The 26,420-nt window shown below is 56.5% G+C and overlaps 2 protein-coding genes and 1 long non-coding RNA gene across 12 annotated transcripts in view; 2 read left to right on the forward strand and 1 right to left on the reverse strand.

Annotated features, from left to right (window-relative positions):
- The first annotated feature begins 2,846 nt into the window (after positions 1 to 2,846).
- AIF1L (allograft inflammatory factor 1 like) lies at positions 2,847 to 24,494 on the forward strand. Of its 3 annotated transcripts, none has more exons than XM_070595254.1 (7): positions 2,914 to 3,124; positions 3,324 to 3,385; positions 7,293 to 7,406; positions 14,034 to 14,100; positions 16,515 to 16,556; positions 18,867 to 19,029; positions 21,606 to 24,494. In XM_070595254.1, exons 1-7 carry the CDS (start codon positions 3,094 to 3,096, stop codon positions 21,691 to 21,693), a joined length of 567 nt encoding a protein of 188 aa, XP_070451355.1. In that variant the 5' UTR covers positions 2,914 to 3,093; the 3' UTR covers positions 21,694 to 24,494. The 3 variants fall into 3 exon arrangements, with proteins under 3 accessions (XP_070451356.1, XP_070451355.1, XP_070451357.1); XM_070595256.1 differs by having other exon boundaries at positions 3,103 to 3,124; positions 7,293 to 13,305; XM_070595255.1 differs by lacking the exon at positions 7,293 to 7,406 and having other exon boundaries at positions 2,847 to 3,124.
- LOC139079598 (uncharacterized) lies at positions 17,182 to 25,363 on the reverse strand. The gene is made up of 3 exons (XR_011533341.1): positions 25,255 to 25,363; positions 19,222 to 19,493; positions 17,182 to 17,351 (listed from the first exon to the last, which is right to left on the reverse strand). It is a non-coding gene; the product is annotated as an uncharacterized lncRNA (long non-coding RNA).
- A 98-nt stretch (positions 25,364 to 25,461) lies between these two features.
- NUP214 (nucleoporin 214) overlaps positions 25,462 to 26,420 on the forward strand; it is a 97,278-nt gene continuing 96,319 nt past the window's right edge. For 4 of the 8 annotated variants that reach the window (XM_008535421.2, XM_070595248.1, XM_070595249.1 and 1 more), the window contains exon 1: positions 25,462 to 25,677. In XM_008535421.2, the coding sequence (XP_008533643.2) occupies positions 25,510 to 25,677 (168 nt within the window). In that variant the 5' untranslated portion in view covers positions 25,462 to 25,509. The remainder of the gene's footprint in view (positions 25,678 to 26,420) is intronic. The other 4 variants (XM_008535420.2, XM_008535422.2, XM_008535423.2 and 1 more) reach the window with 1 other exon arrangement.

Below are 26,420 nucleotides of genomic sequence, written 5' to 3' on the forward strand. Positions count from 1 at the left end.
TCCTGTGACCACGGGCACCTGCCCTCTCCCCTCTGCTCCAGGAGGCTTATCAGGCAAAGTCTAGGGGGGTTTGAGGGTGGGGTACAGAGAGGCCCTCAGCTGACTTCTGGCTTGGGCTGGAGACACTGAGGCAGGAAACAGTCAACTCCAAATCAAGCATCGAGCTGCAGAAAACCTCAGGGTGGGACGCCAGAGAGGAGAGGAGGGGGAGGGCTTCAGGCCAGGCCTGGAAGGGTGGGGAGACAGGGGAACATTCCAGGCAAAAGAGTAGGCAACAGCCCAGGGTTTGCAGGGTGGGGGCCTGGCCAGCACGGGTCACTCCGGGAACCCAGGTTGCAGGGGTGGGGTTATGGAGCGTGCTCAGTCAGGGCCCATGGCCCCAAGGCCCGAATCTCTCCCAAGTTGGTTTAAACAGAAAAGGGAGGCCCTGGGAGGGTCTCCTGGAACCCTGGGTGGGAAGGGCTACCCAGCTCGGAGAGCCCGGGGCCGGGGGCTCCTCTTCCCTCTCCCTCCTGCCTCTCCTCTTGGCCTCAGCCTCTGCTTCTCCCTGCCTGTTTGCTTCAGTCTTTTCTCTCTGCAAAATAGCTTTCTTTGCTTTTCCTGTGCTTTATGGAAGAGGATGCCCAGCCTGCATCCACTGCCCCACCATGGCCCTGAGTTTACCTGTCATCAGGTCAAACGCTTGGCGGAGACAAGCTGGAAACTGTCCTGGCCCCATCTTCCCAGGAGAGGTAGACCCAGCTCAGGCCAGGTCCCCTACTGTTAAGAGTAATGAGGGTCTCTGGGTTCAAGGCCATATAATGAGGGCTGGGCTGTGCCTCCTGCAAACCTGCTGGAGGAGAGCATCTGGAGAGGAGGTGCATTTCTCCGCAGAGAACCTGAAAACTAAGGTGGCGTGTGTGTTTGTGTGTGTGTGTGTGTGTGTGTGTGGGAGAGAGAGAGACAGAGAGACGTGGTGCAAGTCAATGGCCCTGGTAGATTTGGAGGGGAGGACATAGGGTGGGGAGGCCAGAACTGCAGGCTGGGGCTCTCCAGTGAGCTTGATGATTGGTGTCTGGTGTAAGTGGTGCCAAGGAGGCGGGGTCCTTGGAAGACCTCTGGGCTCTGGGACGGGTCTGATGCCCCCAGGCTGCCCTCCCCCACTCCCCTCCGCCTAGTTTCTCTGCTGACCAGAGCGCACAGCGCACACAGCCATTCTGATGCCTGCTCTTGGCATGCAAACGTTGTCTGCTCGAGCTGTGGGGCTCAGCAAAGCCCAGTCCCTGCATCCCCGACGGGTGGAGGACAGGCTTCATCTCCATCCCACGGTGACGTACTTCAGGCCCGACGTCCCGTGACTCATGCAGTCCGCTCATGCCTGGGGTGTGCAGAGCCACTGTGGCCCAGAGGTGGGGCTGAGGCTGGGTGGAATGCAGCAGCTGGTGAACATCTGGCTGGCAATGCAGCCCAGCTGCTGAGCAGTGGAAGGTGCGGTGGCCCTGCCCTGTGGAACGGCTGACCGGGGCCACCCAGCCCAGCTGGCCAGGGCCACAGGCCAACAGAACCTGGACCAGGAGGTGCACTATGAGGGCCCTGTTCTAAGTCAGCTCCCTTCCCAGGGGGAACATCTTCCATCAACCAAGGATTGTAACTGCTAAACCCTTCTCCCCTCCAAGCTTTTCCTACCGGCTTAAACTCCCTGCAAGTAATAAAGTTCTAACAGCCCCTGCTGGGTGAGAGGTGCTCGTTTCCTCCATTCTGCAGATCAGGAGACTGAGGCTCAGACGGGTCAAGTGCCTTGCCTGAGGTCACACAGCTTGGCTAGATCCGAACTCTAGGGGTGGAAGAGCATATGAATGTAACCTAGGGGAAGCAGGCACCGGCTGTGCTGAGGAGGTGGGCCTGTCCCCCTAACTGCTGCGCTGGCATTAGCCCACCTTGAGCTGTCTCATTCTGTCCAGCCCCCTCCCTTGGGACACCTGGCCACTTCCCTCCCCAGGGCAATTACAGAAAAAAAGATGACCAGCTGGTACCAGAGTCCCAATTGTAGGGGTCAAGATGGAGGCAAGGCTGTGGGAAGCAGACTTTCTGGCTCCAATTCCCAAGGACATATTCTGCGTGTGTGGGGGCGGGGGGGAGGGGGGACATTACTGGTGACCAGGTTTGCTGTTTGCCCAGGACAGTCCCCATCCATGCCTGTTGCTCCAGCATAATTATTAGGATTGTCACCTTTCGCTCAGAAATGTCCTAATTTGGACACGAGACTGTTACAAGTCCTCAGCTCCTGCACCCTGAGCCCCACAGCAGACTTGTACTCCAGACTTCACCTTCCTGAGTTTTCTGTAAAATGAGAATGCTGAGTCCTATTTCCGAGAGTTTTGAGAATTAAATGACTTTACAAACTATCCTGAACCGGTCTGGCAAAGTGCCTGCCTGGCCCGCTGGGAGCGCTCTAGAAATAGACTTCATTAACAAAACACTGATTCATTCGAATTGATTTAAAGCGTCACCCATGTCCTAGCGGCACTTTGTCATTATGCATCTTCTAAGTTTTTGCATTTTCTTTTCGAGAGTTCAAAATAAAGGTTGGAAAGGCAGCCTCCCTTGTAAGAGTGCGCGCTCGGCAAAGGGCGGTAGGAGCGCAGCAGCCTCGGCTGGGTGAGCGCTTACTCCTGTCGCTCCGCCCCACGCGTGATCCTTACAGCCACCCCATGAAGTGCGAACTAAGGCCGTCCCGGTTTGATTTATGGGGAAACCGCGGCCCGGAGCGGGGCAGGGACTTGTCGAGGTCCCGGGAGGAGCACGCAGGGAGGTGCTGGGGCGGCCCCCGCGCCGAGTGCATTTTCCGCATCCTCCAGCAGAGGGGCCGGGGCGGCCCGGAGGCCCGCATAATAGCGGCTTTGACGCTCGCGGCAGGGCGGCGGGGAGGGGAGGGGTGGGGAGGCGGGCCGGGAGGTGGAGGGAGGGAGGGGTGTGTCCTGCGGCCCGCGCCTTCCCTCCACCCCGCGGTCCCGCCGCCACACGCCGCCGGAGCTCGGACCAGACGCCTGCCCGTCTTCCTCATCCCTCTCTGCGGCCGCGAAGCCCGGACCCGGCGGGAACCCCGCGCTCACCATGTCGGTCGCGCTCAGCAACAGGTTCCAAGGTAGGCGCCGCTGTGCCCCCGCTGTCCCGCGCCCTTGTCCCGCCCCCCGCCCTCCGCCCTCGCCGGCTGTCCCCCGCCCGCCACCTGTGCGCACGGGGCGGACGGCGGGGTTTGCGCCGCGCGGGAGGCGGGCGCGCGCTCGGGGACGCACGGCCCGAGGAGACCCCCGCTTCCCGGGCCTCCTCTTTGTCTCCTGCAGGAGGGAAGGCGTTCGGCATGCTCAAAGCCCGGCAGGAGAGGAGGCTGGCCGAGATCAACCGGGTAAGCGCGCGCCGCCACCTTCGCTTTGCCAGCCTCGCCGCCGAGGGCAGCCTGCGAGTCGCTCGCCCTCGAAGTCCTCAAAGACCCACAGTCTGCGAGGCTGTGCCTGCTGCAAAATCAACTCCTCTTCCTCTCCTTCTCCCGGGCTTCCCCCAATTTCCTCCCTCTGCCCCTGTCCCTGTGCCTCCAACTCCAGGTAGGTCCGCCTCCACCCCTTCCACCCCCCTGGTCCCGGCGTCTCGGGTTGCAAGTTGTTACTCTTAGACTACGGAGGTAGAGCCCGCCCAGGAGCTCCGATGCCAGCCGGGCCCGGACTCCCCGGAAGCTCTCTTGGGACCAGGCGAAGGGAGTTGGCGCTGGGAGGGACCCCCGAGGTCTCCAAGCAGTCCCTGTTTTTACAGCGTGGGGAGGAAAGGGAGGCGCAGAGAGGCGAGGTGGCTGCCCCGAGATGGCACAGCAGGAACGGGTCGGGCTGCTGTTAGAGTCACAGGCTTCAGACTCGCAGGCCAGTGCTCTCTCTACCAGAGAACATGCTGCCCTCTTGCCTGCCCCACCCCCACTCGCACATTTATTTTTCCCTCTAACTTTATGAACGGTTTCTTGGAGACTGGGTGCTTTTCTTCCTGGTCCTAGTGGATTTCTATAAAGAAATCCTTCCCGCTGCTGCCAGGCAAGCAGTGGGAGCTCCACGAACTTAGCTTAATGACCATGTAGATTCTCGAAGATAAGGAAAAGTGTCAGGGCCTGCCTGGATTGGCCAAAGCTCAGAGGCAGCCAGTGGCTTTACGGTTTTGCCAGACACCGGCTCAGATCTGGCCTCCATCGTGTGCGGGCTCTGTGGTCTTCAGCAGGTACCTCGTCTCACATGGAGCCAGGGTCGCCGCCAGGGCCCAATGAGGGAAGGCCTGTAGTGTGTTTGGCCCGGCTCCTGGCACCAGGGAAGGCCTCCATGGATGGTACTGGAATTGTTTCCTGAGAAAGACTTCTCCCAGGTGTCTTCCTACCTGCTTGCAGAGGCAGGCCACCTGAAACGAGGCTGGGCGTTCCCCCTGCCAGTTCCCTCGGGCCGCTGGGCACCAGAGGTCTGAACCCAGCTCAGAGTCCTGGAGTAGGAAACTGGAGGGGGTCAGCAGGGTCCCGGTGCAGGCCGTATGGAGGTGAGTCCAGAGGCTGCGACTCGGTTGTAGTGTTTCCTCTCTCCAGAGGCATGCAGTCTTGATGTTCCTTGATTTGGACTGACTAGAACTAGGCAGCCCGTCAGCTTTCATTCCACCAGCTGCAGGAATCCCATGGAGGGCTCTGGGGAACCCAGGGTCCCTCCAGGTAAACTCTGGCCCCCTCATTGCCATCCTCACCCTGCCTCTTGGTGCCATCTTGAGCACAGCTGAAAGGGAGCCTGGATGTCAGGCTGGGGCTCTCAGGGGTCCAGGCTGCGGGGCTCCCTCCCAGCTCGCTCTGCAACCAGCCCCACCTTGGTCTTGGCAGTCCTGCCTCTGGACAGGAGCCTGGATCCCTGACCTCACACAGCCCTCTGGGCCAGGCAGGTCCCAAGCTGGCTGAATCCACCCATAGCCTGGAGGACCCGGAGCCAGAGACAGCTGGAGATGGGGGAGAGGGGACTTTAGTTGGACGAGCCAGAGGAGCTGAGAGTGTGTGGGACTTTCCACGCCAACCCCGCCCTTGGGATGCGGGCGGGGGAGGCTACAGGGTTGTTTGGGGAGGCAGATTGGCTTGCTCAGACTGGGACTGGGCTGTGGCTCTCGGGCTGATCTGGACAGCGCTGGGACAGGGGAAGGGGAGCAAGGAGAGAGAGTGTCTAACCACGTAGGGACCCCAGCGCCCAGCGCAGCTGGCCAAGGCCACACAGAAGCCAGTGGCCGAGCTTGCAGTCTAGCGTCCTTTCCCTGCCCAGATGCTATTCTGAGACCCACCATGACAGCCCAGGCTACTGTAGGGCCTGCTGGGACCCAGGCTCTGGGCCCCTGGAGGAAGCAGGCTCCAGGATCAAACCAGAAGCTTGAGCTGCTTCCCAAAGCAGCAGATCGAAGTGGCCCCACCGTAGTTTAGAGTCATTAGACTCTGTGACCTTGGTTGGGCAAGCCACTTGAGATAATGATGGTGGGGCTGTTGTGGTTTTTCAGAGAGATAATCTATTCTATACGGAAAGCGCAGAGAGCTGCTGTCATGATTGTTATCGTTGCCTTGTTTGTGGCTTAAAGGTTCAGGGAGTGGAAACCCAGGGGCAAGGTCTGAGATAGGCGTGGCCCATGCTGGCTGCTCAGCCTGGGCCGGACCCCTTCATCTGGCAGGCCTTCGTCTCCCCCTGCGTGAAATGGGAGCAGTGACCCGTGGTCTGCTCGGAGTCCCAACAACAATCAGTGGAGATGAGCAGATAGGCGCTCCTTGCAGACTCTGAGGGAGTCGCTCTGTTTGAGGGTCTGACTCTGTTTCCCCCGTGACCATGGTCATGGCTGCAGTGGAAGTTCCCTGGGGTGGGCGGATTCTAGAGAGAACCGTGTTGGCAGCCCAGACTGCTTTCTTTTGGCGGGCAGCTTCACTGCCCCACTGGAGCAGGGCTCCTTGGGGAGTGGACTGTGCAGCTCCTGGTGGCCCTGTGAAAGCAGAAGGCCTGAAGGACGGGGCTTCATGACTCGCTCACCGTGTGTGCTTGGGTCCCGCTGGGGCTGCTGCCCGGGGCAGAGCCCAGCCTGGCTGGCAGCTCTGGGAGCTTCTCTGGGCCAACACCCCAATTCTGTTTGGGGCCTTTCTCCCGCCCTGGGGCGGGCCGGCTTCCAGAGGGTAGCAGGGAGCTCAGTCTCAGCGATTATTATGATAAGGGATTTACGAGTAAAAATAGGAGACTTGGGTGGACCTGGAGGTCCTGGGGGAGCTGTATGGAAATGCACTTTTTTGGGGTTTCTCTCTAGTTCTCCTATCGTTTTCTGAGCACTTGGCATGTGCCGGGCAGCATGCCAGGCATGCTTCGGGCATCATCTCATTGTATGCTCCCTCTAATCCTGTGAGCGTCTGTTCCTATTTTACAGAAAATGAGACTCCGAGGGGTTGAGTAAGTTGCCTGGGTTTAAACAGCCACAACCTGAGCCCAGCCTGTTCTCTCAACCCTGAGCTCGACTGGGTCTCCTCCATGGGTGCCTGCCCCCGCCTCCATGCTGTGTGCCTGCGTGCACGTATGTGCCTGCGTGGTGCGTTCTCTGCGCTACTGGAGCGGGCAATACCAGCGGGCGCCTCCTACTCCCCCCACATAGCTGACATTCCCTGAGCCCTGATGGCATGGAAGGTGACCCCAGACCAGCCATGCCCAGCCTTATATGGCAACGGGACAGATTCTCTCCAGTTTCCCACAGGGACAGAGAGAAGCAGAGGGGTTGGGTGGGTGCCCCCACAGCACCCTTAGGGACGGAGCAGGAGGAGCCCAGAGGACGGCGAGAGCCAGCCAGAGGCCGGGATCTTTAACAAAATAACATGAGTCTCGCCTCTGCTTGGTGCCCAGCGCCTGACGTGCGTCATCTCCCTGACTCCACTCGGTGGAATGCTCAACGAGATAGACTCTAGACGTGCAAGGAGAATCTATAAACACACCCATGGGACAAGGTCACTAGACCTCCCATTTTAGAGATGAGGAAATAGAGGCTCAGCCGGGTGAAGTCACCTGCCCAAGGTCACCCGGCCAGGAAGTGGCAGGGCCGGAATTCCGACTCCAGACACTGGCTGTGGCCTGCCCTGGCCTCTGTCCACCAGGCAGCTGCAGCCTAGCTGTGACACAGGCCTCTCTTGCTTATGTGGATAAGGATCTCTGGCTTCTGTCCCGCCACCCCCAGCCTTCCTGGGTCGAATGAAGGGCACTCAGGATTCCCTGTAGCATTTAGATGCCTAATGGTTATTTCAGAACCCACGTGCCATCCCTAGTGGAAAGAGCTGGACTTGGCTGGCTGGGCATCTCTGCCCAGGCCCCTCTGCTGGCAATGGAGGACCTCTGAGACCTGACCCAGGCACTTTGCAGGTACGTCTCTTTTCCTGTGTACTGGCAGTGCCACCATGTCCTTGCTAGGTGAATGTGCCCAGCTAGCATTGCTGGGCACCCGTCTCTCTTGCTCTTTCTTAATATATTATAAGGGAGATGGTGATAAGCAGCCACGTGAGCCTCTGAGGATTCAGTGTCCCCACAGGTCCAGCTGGTCACGACCTCAGAGTGGCCATGTCACAGGAAGCTGGAGATGGAATTTCTGCAGGGTCTGCTTCATTCGTGTAGTTGGGAGGGTGTTTTTCTTCAGCTGCCCCGTCTATTGGCGAGGACGCGGTGTCCAGATGAGGCCCCAGAGCTACCGTGGGGAATGTGAGCCTGCTGTCCTTCTGGGTGCACATTACAGGCTCCTGCTACACGCCAGGCACCAGACTGGGCATCTGTGGCCTGGTCCTGGCCCTTTAAGAGCCTGTGGGCTGCGTCAGGGGCCTCACAGCCAGGCATGGCGCCTCCTGTCCTTGGGGTTTTCGCCCAGGGCTTCGGCTGCCAGCCCCTTGGATGGCCTCCAAGATGGTGATATCCGCCCGCCCCAAAATTCTGCTGCAGCTAATACATAAAGACGAGCCTGGAGGGCCAGGAGCAAGCATCCGGGAGCAGGTGCTAGAGGTACCAGCCCAGAAAGAGAGTTAAGTCGGGGGTGGTGTGGGCAGGCAGGTGGCAGGGTTCCGGAGGCCCGGACACAGCAGGTGCTGCCAAGCTCTGCTGGTTTTGGAAATGCCCCCTTCCAGGCATGAGCATTTGGACGGGGCTCCCAGGGGTTGGGGGCAGGGGTGCGGTTCTGCCTCTCTGATGTGCATCCAAGGTTGTAGGTGACCCAGAGAGACAGTAGTGAGCAGGTGCGGCTGCATGCGGGCGCTGTCCCCGGGGCCTGAGATGGGAGCCCTCTGTTCCGTGTGGATGGCCCGTCACTGCGAGGTCAGCCAGGTGTCCAAGGACAAAGCAAAGCTTGCCCTTGAGGAGGGATGGCCAGAGGGTCATGGCTCCCCAGGAGGACTTTGTGGCGCAATGTGGGACAAGGAAAGTCTCTTCTCTGCCCTTCCCCTGCTCACAGTTGTCTCTTGGTGTGGCTTGAGTTTGGGTGATCCAAACTCATCCCGGTAACTGATAAGACTTCATAACTATACGAGGAGCCAGGCTCTTTCGATGCTGTCAGCTCATTTAACACTTACACCAACCCAATGAGGAGGATCTATCATGATGACCCCATTTTGCAGATGAGGAAACTGAGGCCAGAGTGGTAAAGCAAGTTGTCCAGGGCCACAGAGCCAATAAGCTCTGGAGCTGGGATTTGAACCCAGGCAACTCAGTTTAACCTGCCTCCCCACCCCTCGGCCCGGCACATGCGCACTCAGGAAGTTTATGTGGGGCTTCTGATCACTGTGGCTCTAGGCAAGACCTTTTCCTTCTGGGGCCTCAGTTTCTCCCGCTTTTGCACGAAGAGGACGAGCTGGATGCTCTGAGGAGCCCTTTCTGGGTTCCGTGGCTGGGCGACCGCTTGAACAACTCTGCCACTGTCCCAGCCTTGCCCCCGGACGCTCTGCCTTTCGGAGTGACCACCTGGCTCACACTCTGTTTTGGATCCCAGGCTCCTACCCGCTTGTATTCCTGGCGCTTTGCCAGGGACTGACCAGGCCGCCGAGGCCTGCAGACTTGCCCCTCACAGATCAGTAGTCACTCTCAGAGCCCAGGGGCCCCCTGGCCCCTCATACCTGGAGGCACCGCAACAGTTTCTGCAGCTGGAAAAACTTGTCTTTTGGGACAGTGGGTTGGAGGGGGAGAGGGGGATGGGGCTAGAGGAAACCATCCACCCCACCCCTATCCACCTAGAGGGCTATAGAGTGGTTCCCTGGCCTCTGGAATAACCTCCTTCTGTAGCTGCCCAAGAAGAAAGGTAACTCCCAGTATTGACTTTCTTTGCCCAGAAACCTGTGGCCAGGCCACCTTCTCCTTGATGGGGGCAGGGAAGGAGCTGGGATGGTGAAGGGAGGCAGACCTTGAATTGTGAAAACTTCGTGATCTCGAGCAAGTTGAGCAACCTCGCTGGGCCTCAGTTGTCCCATCTGTTGAATGGGGATACCCAGAAAGGGGAAAAAGAAATCATAAGCAGCCTAAGCCCAGGGGGAACGGATCTCCTTCCTAATCTATTTAACACTCAGTCATGGTCTGGATGATGAGCCGTGGGGGTTAGGAGTGGATTGTACAGATGTAAATGTTAGCAGATAACAACAGCTAACGTTAACATTTACTGAGTGCCAGGCACTGGGTAAGCACTTTACATGTATTTGCTTACATACTGTAACGCTCAGGACAAACCTACGAGGCAGACAAGGTCTTTTTATCCTTCCTGTAGATGAGGAAAACGAGGCACAGAGAAATGAAGTAATTTTCACACAGCAACTAAGTGGTTCAAACCCAGGCTTTCTGGCTCCAGCTCGCCCTCTTTTTGTTCTGCTTTTTCCCAAACATCTGGGGTGGCTTCTATCTCCATCTCCTCCTGGAGACCCAGAGTCAGGACAGCCGGGTGTCTTAGAGTCTGGACAGACAGGGTACCTGCCCACTGGCCATGACTGTGCCCCGAGACTGGGCAAGGCTGTGGGGGAAGGACGCCCGGAGGGAGGAAGCTGTGGGCTGTGCCTGAGCGGGAACCGAATCCAAAGCCCGGAGGTGGGGTGGGAGCTGGCAGCCCAGCCGGTGGAGCTCCTGTTCCTGCCGCCTGCCCGCCTGCCTCTGTGGCCCCCTGCCTAAGGCAGCGTCCACACAGCTGCCCTAAGCCCAGGGTCACAGAGGGCTGCCGACCCACGCATGGACGGGTCAGCTGCTTCTCCCACCCCTGGTCACTCTGTGGCTCAAGCATTTGTCATTTTTGGCTCTAAGGAAAAAATATGATTCCAATCTCTAAATCCTCTCCAGTCTCTGCCACACACGTGCAGACTTTTGTAAAGCTGCCTGACCGTTTCAGGGGTGGGTGGAGAAAGTCATTCTGGGCTGAATGGTGGGCTTCTCCATTGGTTCAGCAGATTTTTATTGAGCGTCTACTATATGCTGGGCACTGCTGGGTGCCAGGCATCCGTGGGGCACAAGACAGCAAACACATCGTCCCAGAACCTGTGGCCAAGGGCCTGCCTCCTGCTGGCATCCTTCCAACCCCACTTCCTTGGGGCACTTCTGCTCCTCAGCTCTGTGCCGGCGGGGAACCCGAGCGGCCTCCGTTGCGGGGCTTAATCCCAGCTCGGCCACTGTGCTGACTTGAGCAAGTCGTTCATCCTCTCTGAGTCTCAGTCCATTCACTCCTCCTGCAGCTGTTTATGGAGCACCTACTCTGTGCACCTGCGTTCTGACAGGGGGAGACGCACAGTGGACAACACCCTCCGTAAGCTCTTACGCTGTGAATTGTGTTAGGAGGTGATCCTCCCCTGATGAAAGGAGATGCACGGGAAGAGAGGTGCACTGGAAATGGAAGCAGGGGGCTGCGGCGGGCTTGGCCTCATGAGAAGGTGACAGTGGAGCAAAGGCTTGAAGGAGGTGAGGGGGGACGTGCAGATATGTGCACTCCAGGCAGCGGGCACAGCAAGAGCAAAGGTTCCCAGGTGGGAGCAAGCCTGGCCTGGGGGAGGCATGGGACGGAGGCCAGGGTGGCCGAGGCGCCCCCTCTGGTGGCAGGGGTGGGTAGGGGGGACACATGTAAAATAGCATGTTAGATGGTGATGAATACTAAGGAGAAACTGGCTTCATCAGTGACGAGTCAGCAATCCTGGCCCCCAAGGGCCACTGCACCTGCTGAGAGCCTGGCCCAGGGCCGGGTCCAGGGAAAGGGCATCGGCATTAACCATTCCTGGTACCTGCTGTTGTCCTTGCTCTGAATTGCTGGCTGGTTGTTCTGTGTTCCTGTGTGTGCTATTTGTCTCCAAGACCAGGGACCATGTGCTACGCCTTGAACCCAGTCTGTCTGGAACCCAGAGGGGTCGGTACATATTACAGGCTGGCTTGGGGCTGGTGCAGGATTTCTGGTCAAGCAGACAGAGGAGCTGAGAGGGCCCCCAGGTTTCTCCCCAGAGGTTCCCAGATGTTGGGCTCAGCCTGTGCTCCCTGACTCCCCACGAAGCCTTTCCAGTTCCTAAAGTGGCGAAGTGAGGGGGAGGGAGAATGTGGTGAGTTGAACGTAGGCTAGATGGATTCTGTTTAAAAATTCTGAGACTGTGAACTTCCCACTTTTACGAAATATCCTCTTCTAAACTCATGGCAGCAGTCAATGGCAATTGTCTAAAGTCTTTGCTTGGCAAAATAACAAGCCCAATATGAGTGCCTCTCCCCATTTTTTGGGGGAAATGTTTCTGCATTACCCCAAAGTCTGGGAACCACTGACCTGTTTGTCCCTCAGCTGGACAGATATGGGATCTGTGACCCCAGGAAGTGCCTGGTCTGCTCAGGGCCACGGACAAGAGTTAATTGTCCTGCTTTTGGTCAGCGAATGGAGTGGGGGCAGCAGTAGAGAAGAGCTGAGAGGGAGCCAAGAGGAAGGGAAGTTCTGGGCAGAGCCGGCCGGGAAGAGGGCGGCCACCCAGGCTACGGGAGCTAAGTGGAGGCGGGGCCATGCGCAGTGCATGGGAATGAGGCCCCCATGAGGCTGTGGCCAAGCTGGACCCCAGGGGCTCTGGGGCTGCCCCAGCCTGGCTGCTGGAGGCACGGGCCTTGGAGTCCGATAGACTCAGGTTCCAAACCAACTGTGTGCGTCCTCAGTGCCTGGGGACGTCAGACACGTTACTTAACCTCTCTGGTCCTTGTGTTCTCACCTATGAAATGGGAATAACAGTGGCTGTGAAGATTTAATGGGAAAGCACCATGCCTGCCGAAAGCAAGGGGGTAATCGGAGCACCCCAACCCAGCAGGTGGGGCCACTTTGGCAGGTGGGTTTCTCCTTCTTTGTCGGGGGCCTGAGTCAACATGGAGGCCCTAGAGCCCTGGAAGGGACGGTATTCTGCCTCACACCCCATCGCACCATTCGCTGCTGAGCCCTGATGGACGGCCCACCGCTAAGGCTCTCAGTGGGTTATCCCCGTTGAGGGGCTGGTACCCAAGCAATGGGTACCCTTGTGCCCATTTCATAGCTGGTAAGGAGGTGACTGAGACCCAAACCCTGAGTGCTCTGTAGTCATTTCGGTTCTTGTCATCCGCCTATTCTCCTTTAAGTCTCTTGTGGGTCTTCATGACAGTCTGGAAAGGTAGTGAGTTCCCTGTCCTTGGAGATGTGTAAGTACAGACTTGGTCATCACTTAGTAGGAAATAACAGCAAGAATTTAGAAACAGGTTGAGTAATTGACCTAAATAACGTTTAATATAGTTTTGAACGTGAACTTCCTGTAATTTTAGAAGAAGGACCTTATCTTATTGGCCTTGGTTTTATGTGCTCCCTTGATGCCTAGAACAGAGCGCTGTACACTGTGGGCCCTCAATAGCTGTTGAATGAATAACGAACGGAGGAGCGACACCCGTGTCTGGTCGGTTCAGTAATGAGGGAAGCGAGGTCCAGAGTAGGAAAGGGGTTTGTGGCCCCGGTGCCAGGATGGGAAGGCACCCTCTGCGTCCCCATCTGAATGCAGGTTCCAGGGCTGCCTGAAGATTGGCAACAAGGCACGGAGGACACCTGGCCCTGTGCCCGGCGTAGCAGGCGCTTCCTAATTGGCAGCTTTTTGTTTTAAAGCTGGATGAGTGCCTGCCGTCTGCTCCTCTTTGAGTGTCGGGGTGAAGGATGCAGGCTCTAAATGAGACGGAGCTGAGTTGAAGCTCTGGCTGTGTGAGCCTCAGCTTCCGCATCTGTACAATGGGAGGCATAAGAGTCGCTGCCTCCTGGGCCCCTGGGAGATCTGAAGAGCGCCTGTGGGTGAGTGCTTCCTTCTGGAGCCTGTTGGCATCTCCTTCCGACCCTCCCCCCAGTCGGTTCTGAAAGGACTGTTTGAGTCTCTCTAAGTATCTGAGGGGAAGTGGGCCCTTCAGATGAGAGGACGCAGGGGGAGGGCAAGCGGCCTCTGCAGCAGTGTGCAGGGCATTTTCTGGCTGGAGCAGAGATTCCTAATAGGACCGCTGCTGTTCACTGGGCTCGTGCTGAACGCCAGGAGCCATACGTACAGGCTCCTTGGCTTCTCACACAAGCTCGGGAAGCAGCCACCGTAATTATCCCCATTTGCAGATAAAGCGAGAGGGATACAGAGAGGAATTCATACGGTGGGCCCCAGACCTAAGAAGGTAATGCTGGAACCAGGAGGCTTGTCTTTGGGACTCACGGCTTCACGGCCTCCGAGCCAGGGTCCCTGGGAGGAGGCCCGGGTGCCTGGACTGGTTATTCAGAGGCTGACCGAAGTGGTCAGTCTCCTGGAGCACACCCTCCGGGCCCTGCCCTGAGCTGCTGAGCACACTTCCTCCCCACAGGGTGGACTCTGCGGCTCTGCCTTTGAGGGTTGTCGGGGGGCCAGGACAAACACTGGTGCCTCCTGCCCTGCCCGGCCGAGCCCGGCCACCTGGCGGTAGAGAAGGCACCGGGGCAGTGGGCCCCCATGTCAGTGAGTGTGGCCAGCTGACCCCTTGCTCAACACTGTCCTCTCGCCTCTGTAGGAGTTTCTCTGTGACCAGAAGTACAGTGATGAAGAGAACCTGCCGGAGAAGCTGGCAGCCTTCAAAGGTAAGCTAGGGCTGGTGGCCCTGCCACCCCGGAGAGCCGGGCTGGCTCCTCACAGGCAGGATTCCTTGCCCCACAGGCCCAGGCTGCCGTCCTGGTTCATCCAGCATGCCCCTCTTCCCCGCGGGCTGCGAGGTGGGGGACCCGGCCAGGGGCACAGGCCCTTCCACCTTTCTCCGCACCATCCCAGGCCCCTCAGCCCTGGCCTGCAGGCCCCGGCCTGCCCTCCCTCCCCCTGGCCGCCTGGCAGGGCTCAGGTTGGCTCCTGTCTGCTGCGGCCCAGGCCCTGCTCGCTCCCGGGGCCCCAGCACACAATCCACTCTTTGTGGCGGCCCTGGCCTCGCCCCCTCCGCGGTGGAGCGCCTCGGGAGCCCCTGCGGAGAATGGACGTTTGTGTCGCCACAGTGGGGCAGGGGGCAGAGTTTCTGCCCATTGAATGCCGGCAGCACGGGATGAAAAGAAAACAGGGCCCAGGAGCCCGCGCGGGGAGGGGGTGGCATAAAGGTCCCTCTGTTCCGGGCCCTGGCGCTTGGTTCCCAGCCAGCAGCTCAAAAGGAGAGGAGCCGTGCACAGAGGAGCAGGACAGACCCACCTTTCCCACCCGGGAGGGGAGAGGCACGCTTAGCATGTGGGGGCCCTGGGCACGCCGGAGGAGCCCAGCGAACATCCTCTAGGCCACAGCCCCCACTCAAGTCTTGGCGGCGTGGGCTCCTCCCTGCTCCAAGGCAAAGAGCTGCCCGGTGCTCCTCAGATGGTTTACGCCTTCGTGGTCCTTAGACAGGACATCGATGGCTAAGCATTTCTTGGCAGTGACCTTGGGGGTAGCACTTTGAATGCTGTCTTGTGAGCTCCCCGGATCGTCCCTATCCAGCCGGGAGGGAGATGGTGTGATCTTAATTTATAGATGAAGAAACTCAGGCTCAGAGGGGTGGAGTCATTTGCTTGAGGTTGCACAGCTCATCTAGGGCAGAGTTGGGACCTGAACCCATGTTAGTCTTGCTCCAAAGCCCCTGCTCTTTACCATTATGCAATGGTGCTTTTTACATTAAAAAAAAAAAAAAAAGAACCAGAACCAAGACACCCTATCCCAGCCCTGTCCCCCGCACCCTGTCCCAGCCGCTCATAAGAGAGCCGTGCCTCGGAGCAGTCCATTCCCTTCTTTCTGGATACCGGCGGGGTCACTCTTCAGAGGTGGCTCTGGGAGGAGGGGCAGAGGTCTCGGGGTCTAATGTCCACTCTCCTTGTCTTCTTTGGGATGTAGGGTTGGGTTCCTTGGGGCTGGCTAGGACCATAGTAAGTTGGCTTGGAAGCCAAGGGACTGAGGAGGTCTTCAGATTATTCACTCATCTGATCTCCAGGAATGTTTACTGCGCCAGGCCCCGCTCCAGGCCTGGGGACGGCAGAGAACACACAGACCAGAGGGCCCTGCCCCGGGCAGCTTGTGTTCCAGTGGGGAGGGGATGGGGAAGAGAGTGCAGGAAATGCCGAGCCTGCCAGATGGCAGTAGGTGCTTTGTGGGGGTGGCAGTGCCCAGTTAGAGAGGCTGGGGGTCCTGAAGGCATGAGGAGGGGCCCTGAGAATCCCTAGAGGACCAGTCCAGCAGCCCCCCTCTCCCGCAGACGCTCACGAAGCGGGCGGAGGCGATGGTGGCTCCCAGACTGCCGGGAGGACCTTGGCCTTCTCACGCTGGCCACTCTGTGCAGAATAGACCCTGCCCTGAGGGCCCTGCTCTTCTGTGGCTGGGGCCACCTGCCCAAGACCACAGGCCTTATTTGCACACACTGCCTGTGTCAGAAGATGCTGAACGCGTTGCTCTGTGTTGTCCTCCCTCACTGCTGGACGTGCCCTGGACCCCTTGATCGGGGAAGTCTAACTCAAAGCCTATAGGTGAGGTTTGGGGGGAGGCTCTGTGTATCCCTGGACACTGTATGTGCCACTTTGTGGTTAAGGGCAGGTCCACAGGTGTTTCTCCTGGGAGAGCATCAGATTCTCGGTGGTGCCCACGACCCCCCAAAAGGTACAGAACCACAAGGACTCTTTAAAGCAGTGGTTTCCACGCCTGGCTGCCCATCGGAATCGCCGGAGACTCTGAAACACACCAGTTCCTGCCCCCACCCCACCCTTCCCACGGCTGGGAATCTATTCTAGTCACTTTGCAGCCAGTTTGGATGCAGCCAGCCTGCTGGTGGAGACCTGGGAGCAAGCAGCTGCCCTCTTGGGCAGAGGGTCAGAGTGGCCCCCTGGGCGCCTTTCTCCACAGCGCCTGTGGGAGAGGGGTGCAGGCAGGGTGAGCTCTTTCTCCAGAGACGATGGCTGAGATGACTGAACTCATGTCAAGATCCCCGAGCAGGGTGAGGAAGGTGGTCACTGGGTCCCTGCTTCCAAGCTAATGCCGGTTTTTGCTCTGTGATTTGCAGAGAAGTACATGGAGTTTGACCTGAACAATGAGGGCGAGATTGGTGAGTGAGGCCTCCAGTGGGCTGGGAGAGGAGGGTATTCGGTGGGTAGAGGGTTCGAGGGTCCAGAGAGCCCCACCGACCCACCTGCGTGGGTGAGGGACATGAGTCGCTCTCAGGAGTGCGACAAGGACACTGCAGCCACCCCAGTGGGCTAGCCTTGAGCCCGTCTGCCTTCTCCCCTGGACCCACTACCCCCAAACTCCTCTCCCCACTTCTTCCCTCCCCACCCACCTCCCTGCCACTCCTCAGCCTCCCACCCCAGATGCTCGGGGGACTCAGGACAGAGGGCGCCACCCCTGCCCGGGCTGGAGATGCTCAGGCTGCTGACGCCCTGGCCTAGGGGCTGGCGTTTCCTTTGTCCCCAAGCCTGTCCTTCGCTTTGTATGCTGTCCTGCAGTTGACAGGGTGCTTTCAAACGTTGATTCCCTCCTCCAACAGACCCTGCCTGTGTCCTGCTCTCCAGGTGCTGGGGGTGACAAGCGCCTGTCCCCTGGCACTTATGTTTAAGACCATATCTTGACCTTTACCGGTAATGCTATGATATAGTCAGGGCCTGTTGAATTATCCCCATTTTACAGATGGGGAAACAGAGGCTCGGAAAGGTGAAACGACTTGCTTGGTGCACCTGGGGGTTAGTGGCAGGTCCAGGGCCCAGAGCCCAGCCTTTTGTTTCGGGATGGGTTTTCCCTCCTCCGTTTCACCCTGAACTTGCAGTGTTGTCACTGCCACCAGTGTTTCCATTCCTCCCCGTCCTCTCTCCTTCTTCTCTCTTTTGAATCTTTTGATCCTTGTCTTCTGTAGGAAAAACATTTTTTGGATTATCAAATGAATGCATTTTCATCATAAAAGTATTTGGAAAACACAGCAAAGCACAAGACAAAAATACCTCATCCAGCACCCCACCTCCTGGAAATAACCGCTGTACTGTCTTGGGTTATAGCCTTCCACTCCGTTCTAATCACTAAGCCTGCTTTATACAATTCTAGAACTTTCTTTCTTTTTATATGTAACTTAACTTTGTGAGTATTTTGATATATGAATAACTTTTCTTTTGAAATGTAATTAATGGCTGCATAATATTCCATTGTGGGATGGACTGTAATTTACTCAGCCAACGCCTTAGTATCGCCCATTTAGAGATGTCCAGTTTTAGCTATTATTGATAATCCTGTGAAGAACATCTCTGTGCATGAATCTTTGTCCACGTCGCTGATTATTTCTTTAGAGTAAATCTCAGGAATGAGACATTCTGGGTCAGAGGCTTTTGAAGCATCTTGCCAAACTGCCTTCCAGATTTAGAGTCCAATTTAGAGTCTGGCCAGCCGTGTGGCAAGACCTTTCACTTCTTCCTGTAGAATGCTGCCCAGCTTTCTTTGAAATGCCCTGGACATCCTGGCACCCAGGGGTCTGGCAGCAGTCCTCCCTGCCCTGCCTCTCGGGTGAGCTGGCGCACCTCTCCCCCAGAAATCAGCCCCCCCCGCTTTACCCCCGCTCCGCCATCCTTTGCTGACCCATTGTTCACGGAACAATCTGAAGGAAATTGCCTCAGGTCTTGGGAGCTGGGAGGTCAGAGGCAGCAGCTCCTTAGGGTGTAGTGCCTTTTTGGTGCCTCCCTTGTTTTTCTTGAATTTTGTTCTTTTGTTGGTCTTCCTGCTCTGCGGGATATTTTTGGTACTCTCTTCCTTCCAGCGAGGTGGAGCCTTAGGACTGCAGCGGGGGAGTGGCAGGTGGGGAGAGCTGCCCCCCAGCACCTGGAGAGCGACTTTCGAAGGCTAGGGTCAGGCAGACTCCCTGACCCGGCCTCCCTGGGCAGTGACTTCTTGGGTCGCTGGAGCAGTGGGCACACAGCTCCCCCTAACCCCTAACCCCGGGGGAGCAGCAGAGATGACAACAGTGGAGTGAAGAATAGCGGCTCCGTTACTAAGCACCTGCTTTGTGGCAGGTTCTTCTCATGTATCATACCCCTAGATGATCCCATCAACCCGTTTTACCACTGATGAGAATAGGGCTTCAGAGAGGTTAAGCAGTTTGCCCCAAGTCCCACAGCCAGGCATAGCAGAGCTGGATTCCAAGCCATGTCTGTCCCTCTGTAGAAGCCCATGTCCCTAACCACTAGTCCATACTGCCTCTGGAAAGAGCAGGGAGGGTGTGATGGGCTCATTCTCCCTAGAGGAGAAAGGCCTTTGACTGCGGTCTCCAGGGAGGGGCTATCCTGCTGGACTTCTTCTGGGTGGGGTGCCAGAGGGGAGCTTTGCCAGCTTCCTCGCTCAGCCTTGTCGCCACTTAACGGATCTGCGTTTCCTCTGGCAGACCTGATGTCTTTAAAAAGGATGATGGAGAAGCTTGGGGTCCCCAAGACCCACCTGGAGATGAAGAAGATGATCTCAGAGGTGACAGGCGGGGTCAGCGACACCATCTCCTACCGAGACTTTGTGAACATGATGCTGGGGAAGCGGTCAGCTGTCCTCAAGCTGTGAGTTCATCCCCTCCCCGCTACCCCCAGGGCCTCCGAAGGCACAGTCACTGGGTGTGGAGAGGCCCCCGGCTCGGGCACCTCAGCCGGTCCCCAGCCAGGAGGTCATTCACTGTGCGACCTGCTGGGCAAGGTTCTTAATTTCTCTGACCCTGATTTCCTTATCTCTCAAATGGCCACGTTAATACGCACCTTGCAGGTGAAAGTAGCCTGTGTCAGAATCAGCCCTCAGTAGGTGGCGATGAGGATGACAACTACGATGATAAATCTACTGTCGAAACTTGCTGAGCTTCAGTTTCCTCATTTGTAAAGTGACTCTTCTGCCCCGCGGGGTTGTTTTGAGCCTAACACAGAGTTAAAAACTGGCTCTAAAGGGACGGAGAGTTCAAATCTTGATGTGCTCACTTGCTACCAAAATGACTCTGGGCAAATGACCTTAGGTCCCTGAGCCTCAGTTTCTTCACCTGTAAGATAGAGAGGACAATAAGTATCTCGTGTGAAGTGGTGCCCTGAGGCTTAATGAGGTAACACACGTGAAGAGTCTAGCCCAGGACTGGCTGATGGCTCCTAGTGTATGGTGGCCAAAATCACACTCCGTAGGTCCTTCTCCATGAGGAGCTGCAGAGCAACTCTGTGGAGAGCCTTGTGGTGTCTGTCCAAGCCGAGAAGGACACTGGCTTGGCTTTTATGAAAGAAGAGTAACTTTTTTCTAAATGTACAAATGTAAAATATACCTGTCGCATTTTAAAGAGGGGAGAAGTTGAGGCCGAAGGAAGCTGAGTAACTTGCTCATGAGCCCACAGTCCAGGCCGGTCAGAGCTTTGAGTGTAGGGTGGGATGGGACAGGAGATGTGGTGGGAAAACCATCAACATCAGATCACACTGCGCCCGAGAGGCCAGGTGGCAGCAATGAGAGCGATGAAACTATTCAAACGACACCTAAGATGTGGGGACTTTTACCACGTGTCAGGCACTGGTTCACCCATTGACTTCTTAGATTTGTCATTCATTAATTCAGCAAATATTTACCGAGCACCACCCATGTTCCAGGAATTATTCTAGGTGCTTGGGGACACATGAATTGCTGGCCTCATGGAGCTTACGGCCTAATGGCAGAAAACAGACAAAAAACCCAAAAAACCCCAAAGCACTAGATTGCACTGGTGTAGTACAAAGAAAAATAAAGGGCAAGAGGAGCAGAGAGGGATGGGATAGCCGGCAGGGAAGATCTCACTGAGGAGGCACATTTGATCAGAGCCCTGAGCGAGGGAGATGTGAAGAGATGAGCCATGTGAAGATCTCGGGAAAAGCATTCCAGGCAGAGGAAACAGCAAATGCAAAGGCCCTGAGGCAGAATCGTGCTTGTGTGCTCAAGGACCAGCACAGGGGCCAGTGTGTCTGGAGCACAGTGAGTGAAGGATGAGTCTGCAGAGATGGGCAGAGGCCAGGTGACGTGGGGCTGTGTAGGCCACGGTTGGATTTAGCATTTTGTATGAATGTGGAGGGATGCGATTGGAGTACTCAGAGCCAGGGGCTGACTTGTAAAAGGCTCCCTGTGGCTGGGTCAGGGGTGACAGTGGCAGCAGGGAGGCCTGTAGGAGGCTCGTGCGCTCGCACAGGTAAGAGCTGAGACCGCTGGGCCTGGAGAGGCTGCAGTGGAGGGGCAGGCGCTACTGGAATTGGGAGTGATTTTGGAGGTAGAGCTGGAAGGCTTGTCTAAATGCCCAGACGTGGGGTGTGAAGGAAAACCAGGAGGTCTGGGGTCTGAGGAACTGAGTGAGTCATGACGCTGTTTGCTTTGCGGGAAGAGCAGGCAGGGAAGGTGAGAATTAAGAGCTCAGTTTTTGATGTGTTGATGTGGACATCCACAGGGAGGTCCAGGAGGGAGCTGGATGTGCAAATCTGGAGCTCAGAGGCAAGCTGCTGGTGGACTGTCACCCTTTGGATGGGATTTAAAGCCAGGGGACTGGAAGAGCCCACCCAAGGAGGGACTACAGATGGAGGGGGGCACTGATGCCTGGAGCAGCTCCAGGATGTGGCACTTCCGGTGCCCTCACTTCCAGATGGAAGCACTGAGCGTCCGTGGGGTTGGGTGTCTTGCCTGAGTCGCCCAGCTCAGAAGTAATGGGGCTGGGACTCCAATCCAGGCTGTTTCCCTCCAGAGGCCACACTCTGAGCCCCAATCTTCTACTCCCTCGACTCTACTCTCAGAGTAGTGGGAGTTTGTGAAGATCCGAAGGGGCTTTGAGCAGAGCCGTGGCCCAGGCAGCGCGGTTAGGGGAAGGTGTGTGGCCTACAAGTCAAAGATCTGGAGTCCCCTCCTGCCTCGGACTGCCTGTGTGGCTCTGAGGAGTCACACGGCTGCTCTGTGCCTCAGTTTCCTCCTCTGTAAAGTGGGACTAGCAGCTCCTTCCACATAGCTGCCTTCATGGGATTCCAAGAAGATTCCACTAGAGGGTGGATGCAAGGGCATTCTGTTGAGAAGCCTGTGACGGGAGGGCTGGGATGATCTTTTCTTGGATGAGGGAAGGGTCTTAATCCTGTTTTGTTTTGTTTTTTCTCCATCTCCAAACCAGAGTCATGATGTTTGAAGGAAAAGCCAATGAGAGCAGTCCCAAGCCAGTCGGCCCCCCTCCAGAGAGAGACATTGCCAGCCTGCCCTGAGGATCCCTGTCTGGACCTGCCCCACCCTTCCCATCCCTGTTCCTCCTTCTGACCTCGCTGCCCTCCCGACTCATTGTGATTTGTCTTATTTGTTTGGTCCTTGTGCTCCGCCCCCCCCCCCCCCCCTCCCCCGCCGGCCATTGGCAGAATCAGTGATCTCTTTGTAAAGCACAAATTATCTGCCTTAAGGAGCTCTGGGTTGGGGAATCCTGAGCCTTGGGTCCCCTCCCTCTCTTCTCTCCTCCTTCCCCTCTCCCTGTGCAGAGGGGCTGATATCAAACCAAAAACCAGAGGGGCAGGGCCGGGACAGGGAGACTGGAAGCCTGTGATCCCCACGCTGCAAGCCGGCACTGTCCATCCTTCCAGGAGGTCTCTGAGCCAAGTCCAGGCTTGCTGGCCTGGCCCTGGTGAGGACCTCAGCCCACTTTGAGGAGACCCTGGAGTAGGGACAAGGCTGCAGGGCCCCGTTAGGCTTTCCTTGGACAGCTCTGTGGTTCCAGCCCTCTTGGGTTGTCCAGAACGTGGCCACTCGGTGGCCCCCTCCCCAGCCGATTCCCCCTCAGTCCACGCTTTTTCTCGTCCTCAATGAGGTGAGAGGAGAGAAGGAGAGGGGCTTGGCAACTTGAGCCCTTCAAGAAGGTTCAGGAAGGAATCCTCTGGCTTGCCCCCTGGCCACACCTTTACAGGCAACTCAGAGGGAGGGGCAGCCTGCCAGCCCTTGCTGGGGCAGCAAAGGGCTTCGGAGGTAGAGGGGAGGTCAGGGGCCTTGAGGGCGTCAGCTCAGTCTAGTCCCACATTTTAGGAAGGATGCTGGGGGCAACAGGATAGGAGAATGGGGATTAAAATGCTCATGGCAAAAAGAGTTAGCACCACTGTTAAACCAAGAGCTCAGAAATAGGAGGTTGCCTTTCTGATCCCAATCTGCTTGAAACCTGACTGCACTTCCCTCATTTGCCTTCCCATCGTACTCACACCCTTCATTCATTCCTTCATTCACTCAGTCATTCAACAGATATTTATTGACCATCTATTATAAGCTTTAAGTCCCCCCACTTTGTCCTGACATGTGCTGTGTCCACTGTCTCTTACTCATCTCTCTGTTTCCAAATTGCCTAAAACCTTGATCTTGAGGATTGGATTGGGGTCACTGTGTCCTTTATTATAGACTCACAGGGTTTTAGAGCCCAGATCCACCCTGTACGTTATCTGAGCCAGTCCTCTCATTTCACAGCTGAGAAAACTGGTGGTCCACAGGGATTAAGTGCCTTGCCCAAGCTCAGGGGTCAATCTGGCATGGAAGATGCCCTGCCCATGCTTCATCTCTGCTCTCGGCTGCCTCAGTCAGGGAGGAAAACAAGGGAAGGGGCAGGGAGGGGCACACTCCCAGGTCAATACCTGGGGAAGGCCCAGGCCAGGACTCACCCTTCCCAGTGCCTCTGAGTCAGCATCAGGGTTTGGGAAAGGGCCAGGCCTGCCTTTGCAATTTTGCCTTCCCTAGAGCTTCTCGGCCAAGCTACGTCTCAGAACTCACACAGGAAGGTGTCACACTCAGCCCCATCTTGGCTGAGCAGAGACCCCAGCCTTGACCCCACCTGTGTTTTGGAGTCCCTTATCCTGCCCGCTCAGGACATAGATGCACTCATCCATTGACCATATTTACTAAGTGCCTGCTATGGGCCAAGAGCTAAGAACCCAGTAATGAAATGGACAGACTCATGGAATTTAGCGTCCCGTGGCGAAGTCAGACCTAGACGATGATGAGTGAGATGAACGTTAGGAAAGAGGGGGATATGGGCTGACTGCACTGCAATTCTAGGGGGCCCAGCTGGGCCCTGCACTGGGCTAGAGTCTTGGGAAAGCCTTCGCAAAACCTTAAGTGCAAAGGGCTGTTGGAACCAGTGTGGGTTCCCTGAAGCTCCTTAGTGACCCATAATCAAGAGCCCAGCTTGAAGGTGTGGAGCCGGTAGGGGATGGAGAAATGGCCAGGTTGGGTTAATCTGCTGGTCTCAACCAGTTCAGGAGCAAGATTATTTGGCTATGACTGGCTGATCTTCAGCCTAAGGAGCTGCTTCCATTGAAGTTTAAACCCCAGCAAAACATTCCTTTCTCTAAATGTAAAATTGCACCCCACCCCGTCCCCTGCCTTGGTTGTTTTTTTCTCCTGAGATCCTTACATGAGCAACTGCCTGTCCCCGCCCCTTCCCACCACCTCACCTCTCTGAGACCTTTAAGCAAGGTAAAGCCTTCCTTGACTACCCATTCTAGTCTGTACCTGTCCACCGCTCAGAAAGGAGGGCTTATTTCAGTGGGTTCCACAGTTGACAAGACTGCAGGAAGACTCCTTAAGGGAGGAGAGCAAGTGAGTGTGTCTCCAGCTTCTGGAAACAGCAGGAAAGAGAGTTCTCTCATTGGACAGGGGTGTCCTGGGAACCCTTACCATTTCCTTCACCATTTCTTAGAACTCAGCCCCTGGAGGGAGAGGATCTCAAGAGTGGTCCCTGGAAAGGGGGGTCTGCGTGTATTTCAGGTTGTGGCTATTGGCTCTAGGACTCTTACTTCTCTGGCTAAGGGCTCAGCTTTTTAGAACTTCAGCTGTCTTCTTTCTGAAACACCAAATCTAACTGATGTAACCAGCAACTTGGGGACTGCCAGGTATGGCTTTGTCCCTGCAACTCAAAAGGAAGTGTGTTGGGCAAGTTGAGGTGGATGCAGTATGCGTGTGTGTGTGTGTGTGTGTGTGTGTGTGTGTGTGTGGTGCTGGATATCATCTCTACAGACTGGAAATAAAACAGACAAACTTATCAGTGTCTTCACTGGTGTATTTTGGGGATGGTTCCAGGGCTCAGCAAATTCAGAAGAGCTAGCTAATATAGTAATAGACTGAATGAACGTGTCCTGTGTCCCAGGCTCTGTTAAATACTGAACTTCATTTGCTCCTCACAACCCCATGAGCCAGGTCCTAGTACACCAATCCTTGTCTTAGAAATGAGAAGCAGGCTTGGAGCAAAGGAGCAATTTGCTGAAAACTGAACAGTAAGTGGCAGAATATGGAGCTGACCCAGGGGGTCCAAGTTAAGAATGTGTTCTAGAGCATTTATAATATAATTCCACTACAAAAACCTCCACGTAGGACTGTGTAAAAAAAATAGTAATCAGCATATCCAGAAAAGCTGAATTCTAAGCCTATCTCCACCAGTTTCTGACTGACGGGCACTGGGGAATTTTCTTAACTTCTCTATGCTTCCAGTTACTTCATCAATTAAATGGCAACAATACTCCTAGATGACTAGGATGTCTTGAAGATTAAATATCACATCTAAAGTGTTTTGCGCAGTTTCCAGGGTCTTGCTCTGTAAATCACAACCTTGAAAGGAGCAAGCAAAGCTGATCTTTGGTGCCCTTTAACCTCCCCTCTCAGCCTCCCTGCTCCGACATCGGGACAAGCCCCACCCCAAGCCCTTTCTGAACCTCTTTTCCTCCACCCTCTCTCAAGAGCTGCCCCTGTAAATATTTGTCAAGTTCCTAACTTCTCTGAACCGGGAACTATTAATAACTACCTACATCCTGGGGTTGCTGTGAAGGCTCAACCGAACCACGAGCGTGCAACGCTCGGGCGGGCGCCGCCCAATGAATGAAACCGACACCGAGCGAGCCGGCTCTCAGCGTGAACGCAGGGGCGGCACGTGGACGCTCCCGGCGCAGGCGCCCGGGCTCCAGGGCCACGCCCCCTTATCGGCCGAGCCGGGAGAGCGCACAACGACCCGCCCCCGCCAAACCGCGGACGGAAACGCGTGATGTCAACGAAGCGCGCCGGAAATGTGGGGTTCGCCGCGCGCCGCTAAAGCTGAGGGAAGGAAGTTGGCCTCCGGGCGGCCTGGGCTGTGTGGGCAAGGCCGCGGGCGGCATCGGGGGCTGCTTCGACCACCTGAGGGCGGCACGATGGGCGACGAGATGGATGCCATGATCCCCGAGCGGGAGATGAAGGTCAGAGACTGGCCAGGGCCTCCCTTTCTTCCTTAGCCGCGGCGTCGCCTTGGAGCCCCGCTGAATGGCGAAGCGCGGGTTCTGCCCCGCCTCCCGCTTGAACAGTTTGCTGCGTTCAGGGTTGTCACCAGCGCGGCCCGCAGCACTCTGCCGTGCCGCCGGCGTGGCAGCGCCGCGGGCGCCGTTTCCCCGCCCCTTGCTGGTCTTGTGCGCGCCCCTGGAGTTGCCCAGTTCCTCTCGCGTGTTGGTCGGAGGAGTGGTGGTGACTGCTGTTTATGGAGCGTTTACTGTGTGCGGGGCACTGTGGTGATCATCCAGCAGCTCCACGAAGTAGTTGTTGATATAGAGAAGCAAAGCGAGGCTCGGAAGAGAACTTACTCAAAGTCACGTGACAAAGGGGCTGAAATCTAGGGTTTGTTTTTTTTTTTCAAAGACTCTGTCTTCTTCACTCCCACGGTACTACTGTAAGGTGGTCCAGGCTTGCATAACGCAGAGCCAGGGTTCGTCACCAGTCCTACAAAACCTTTAGTTAACTGGAATAAGAGGACTGTTGGTACTGGGAATCAGCCTAAAGTCAGGAAACCAAAAAGAGGGGCAGGGCAGGTGATCCAAATGACGGTTATCAACACCTGAAAGGGAGTAAGTTGCAGGAAGAGTCGCGTTTGAACAACAAATCACTGAAATGCGTTGAGAGTAGTAATCCATACCGTATTTAGAGTGGTGATTCTCTGTTCCTTCTGAGA

This window comes from Equus przewalskii, chromosome 26 (genome assembly GCF_037783145.1).
Source record: "Equus przewalskii isolate Varuska chromosome 26, EquPr2, whole genome shotgun sequence".
In the NCBI taxonomy this organism is placed as follows: Eukaryota; Metazoa; Chordata; class Mammalia; order Perissodactyla; family Equidae; genus Equus; species Equus przewalskii.

Coding starts and splice junctions, on each gene's coding strand:
- AIF1L (XM_070595254.1), top strand. CDS start 3,094: ATGTCGGTCGCGCTCAGCAACAGGTTCCAAG. Junction 3,125..3,323: donor GCTCAGCAACAGGTTCCAAG/GTAGGCGCCGCT, acceptor TGTCTCCTGCAG/GAGGGAAGGCGTTCGGCATG. Junction 3,386..7,292: donor GGCTGGCCGAGATCAACCGG/GTAAGCGCGCGC, acceptor TGGTTATTTCAG/AACCCACGTGCCATCCCTAG.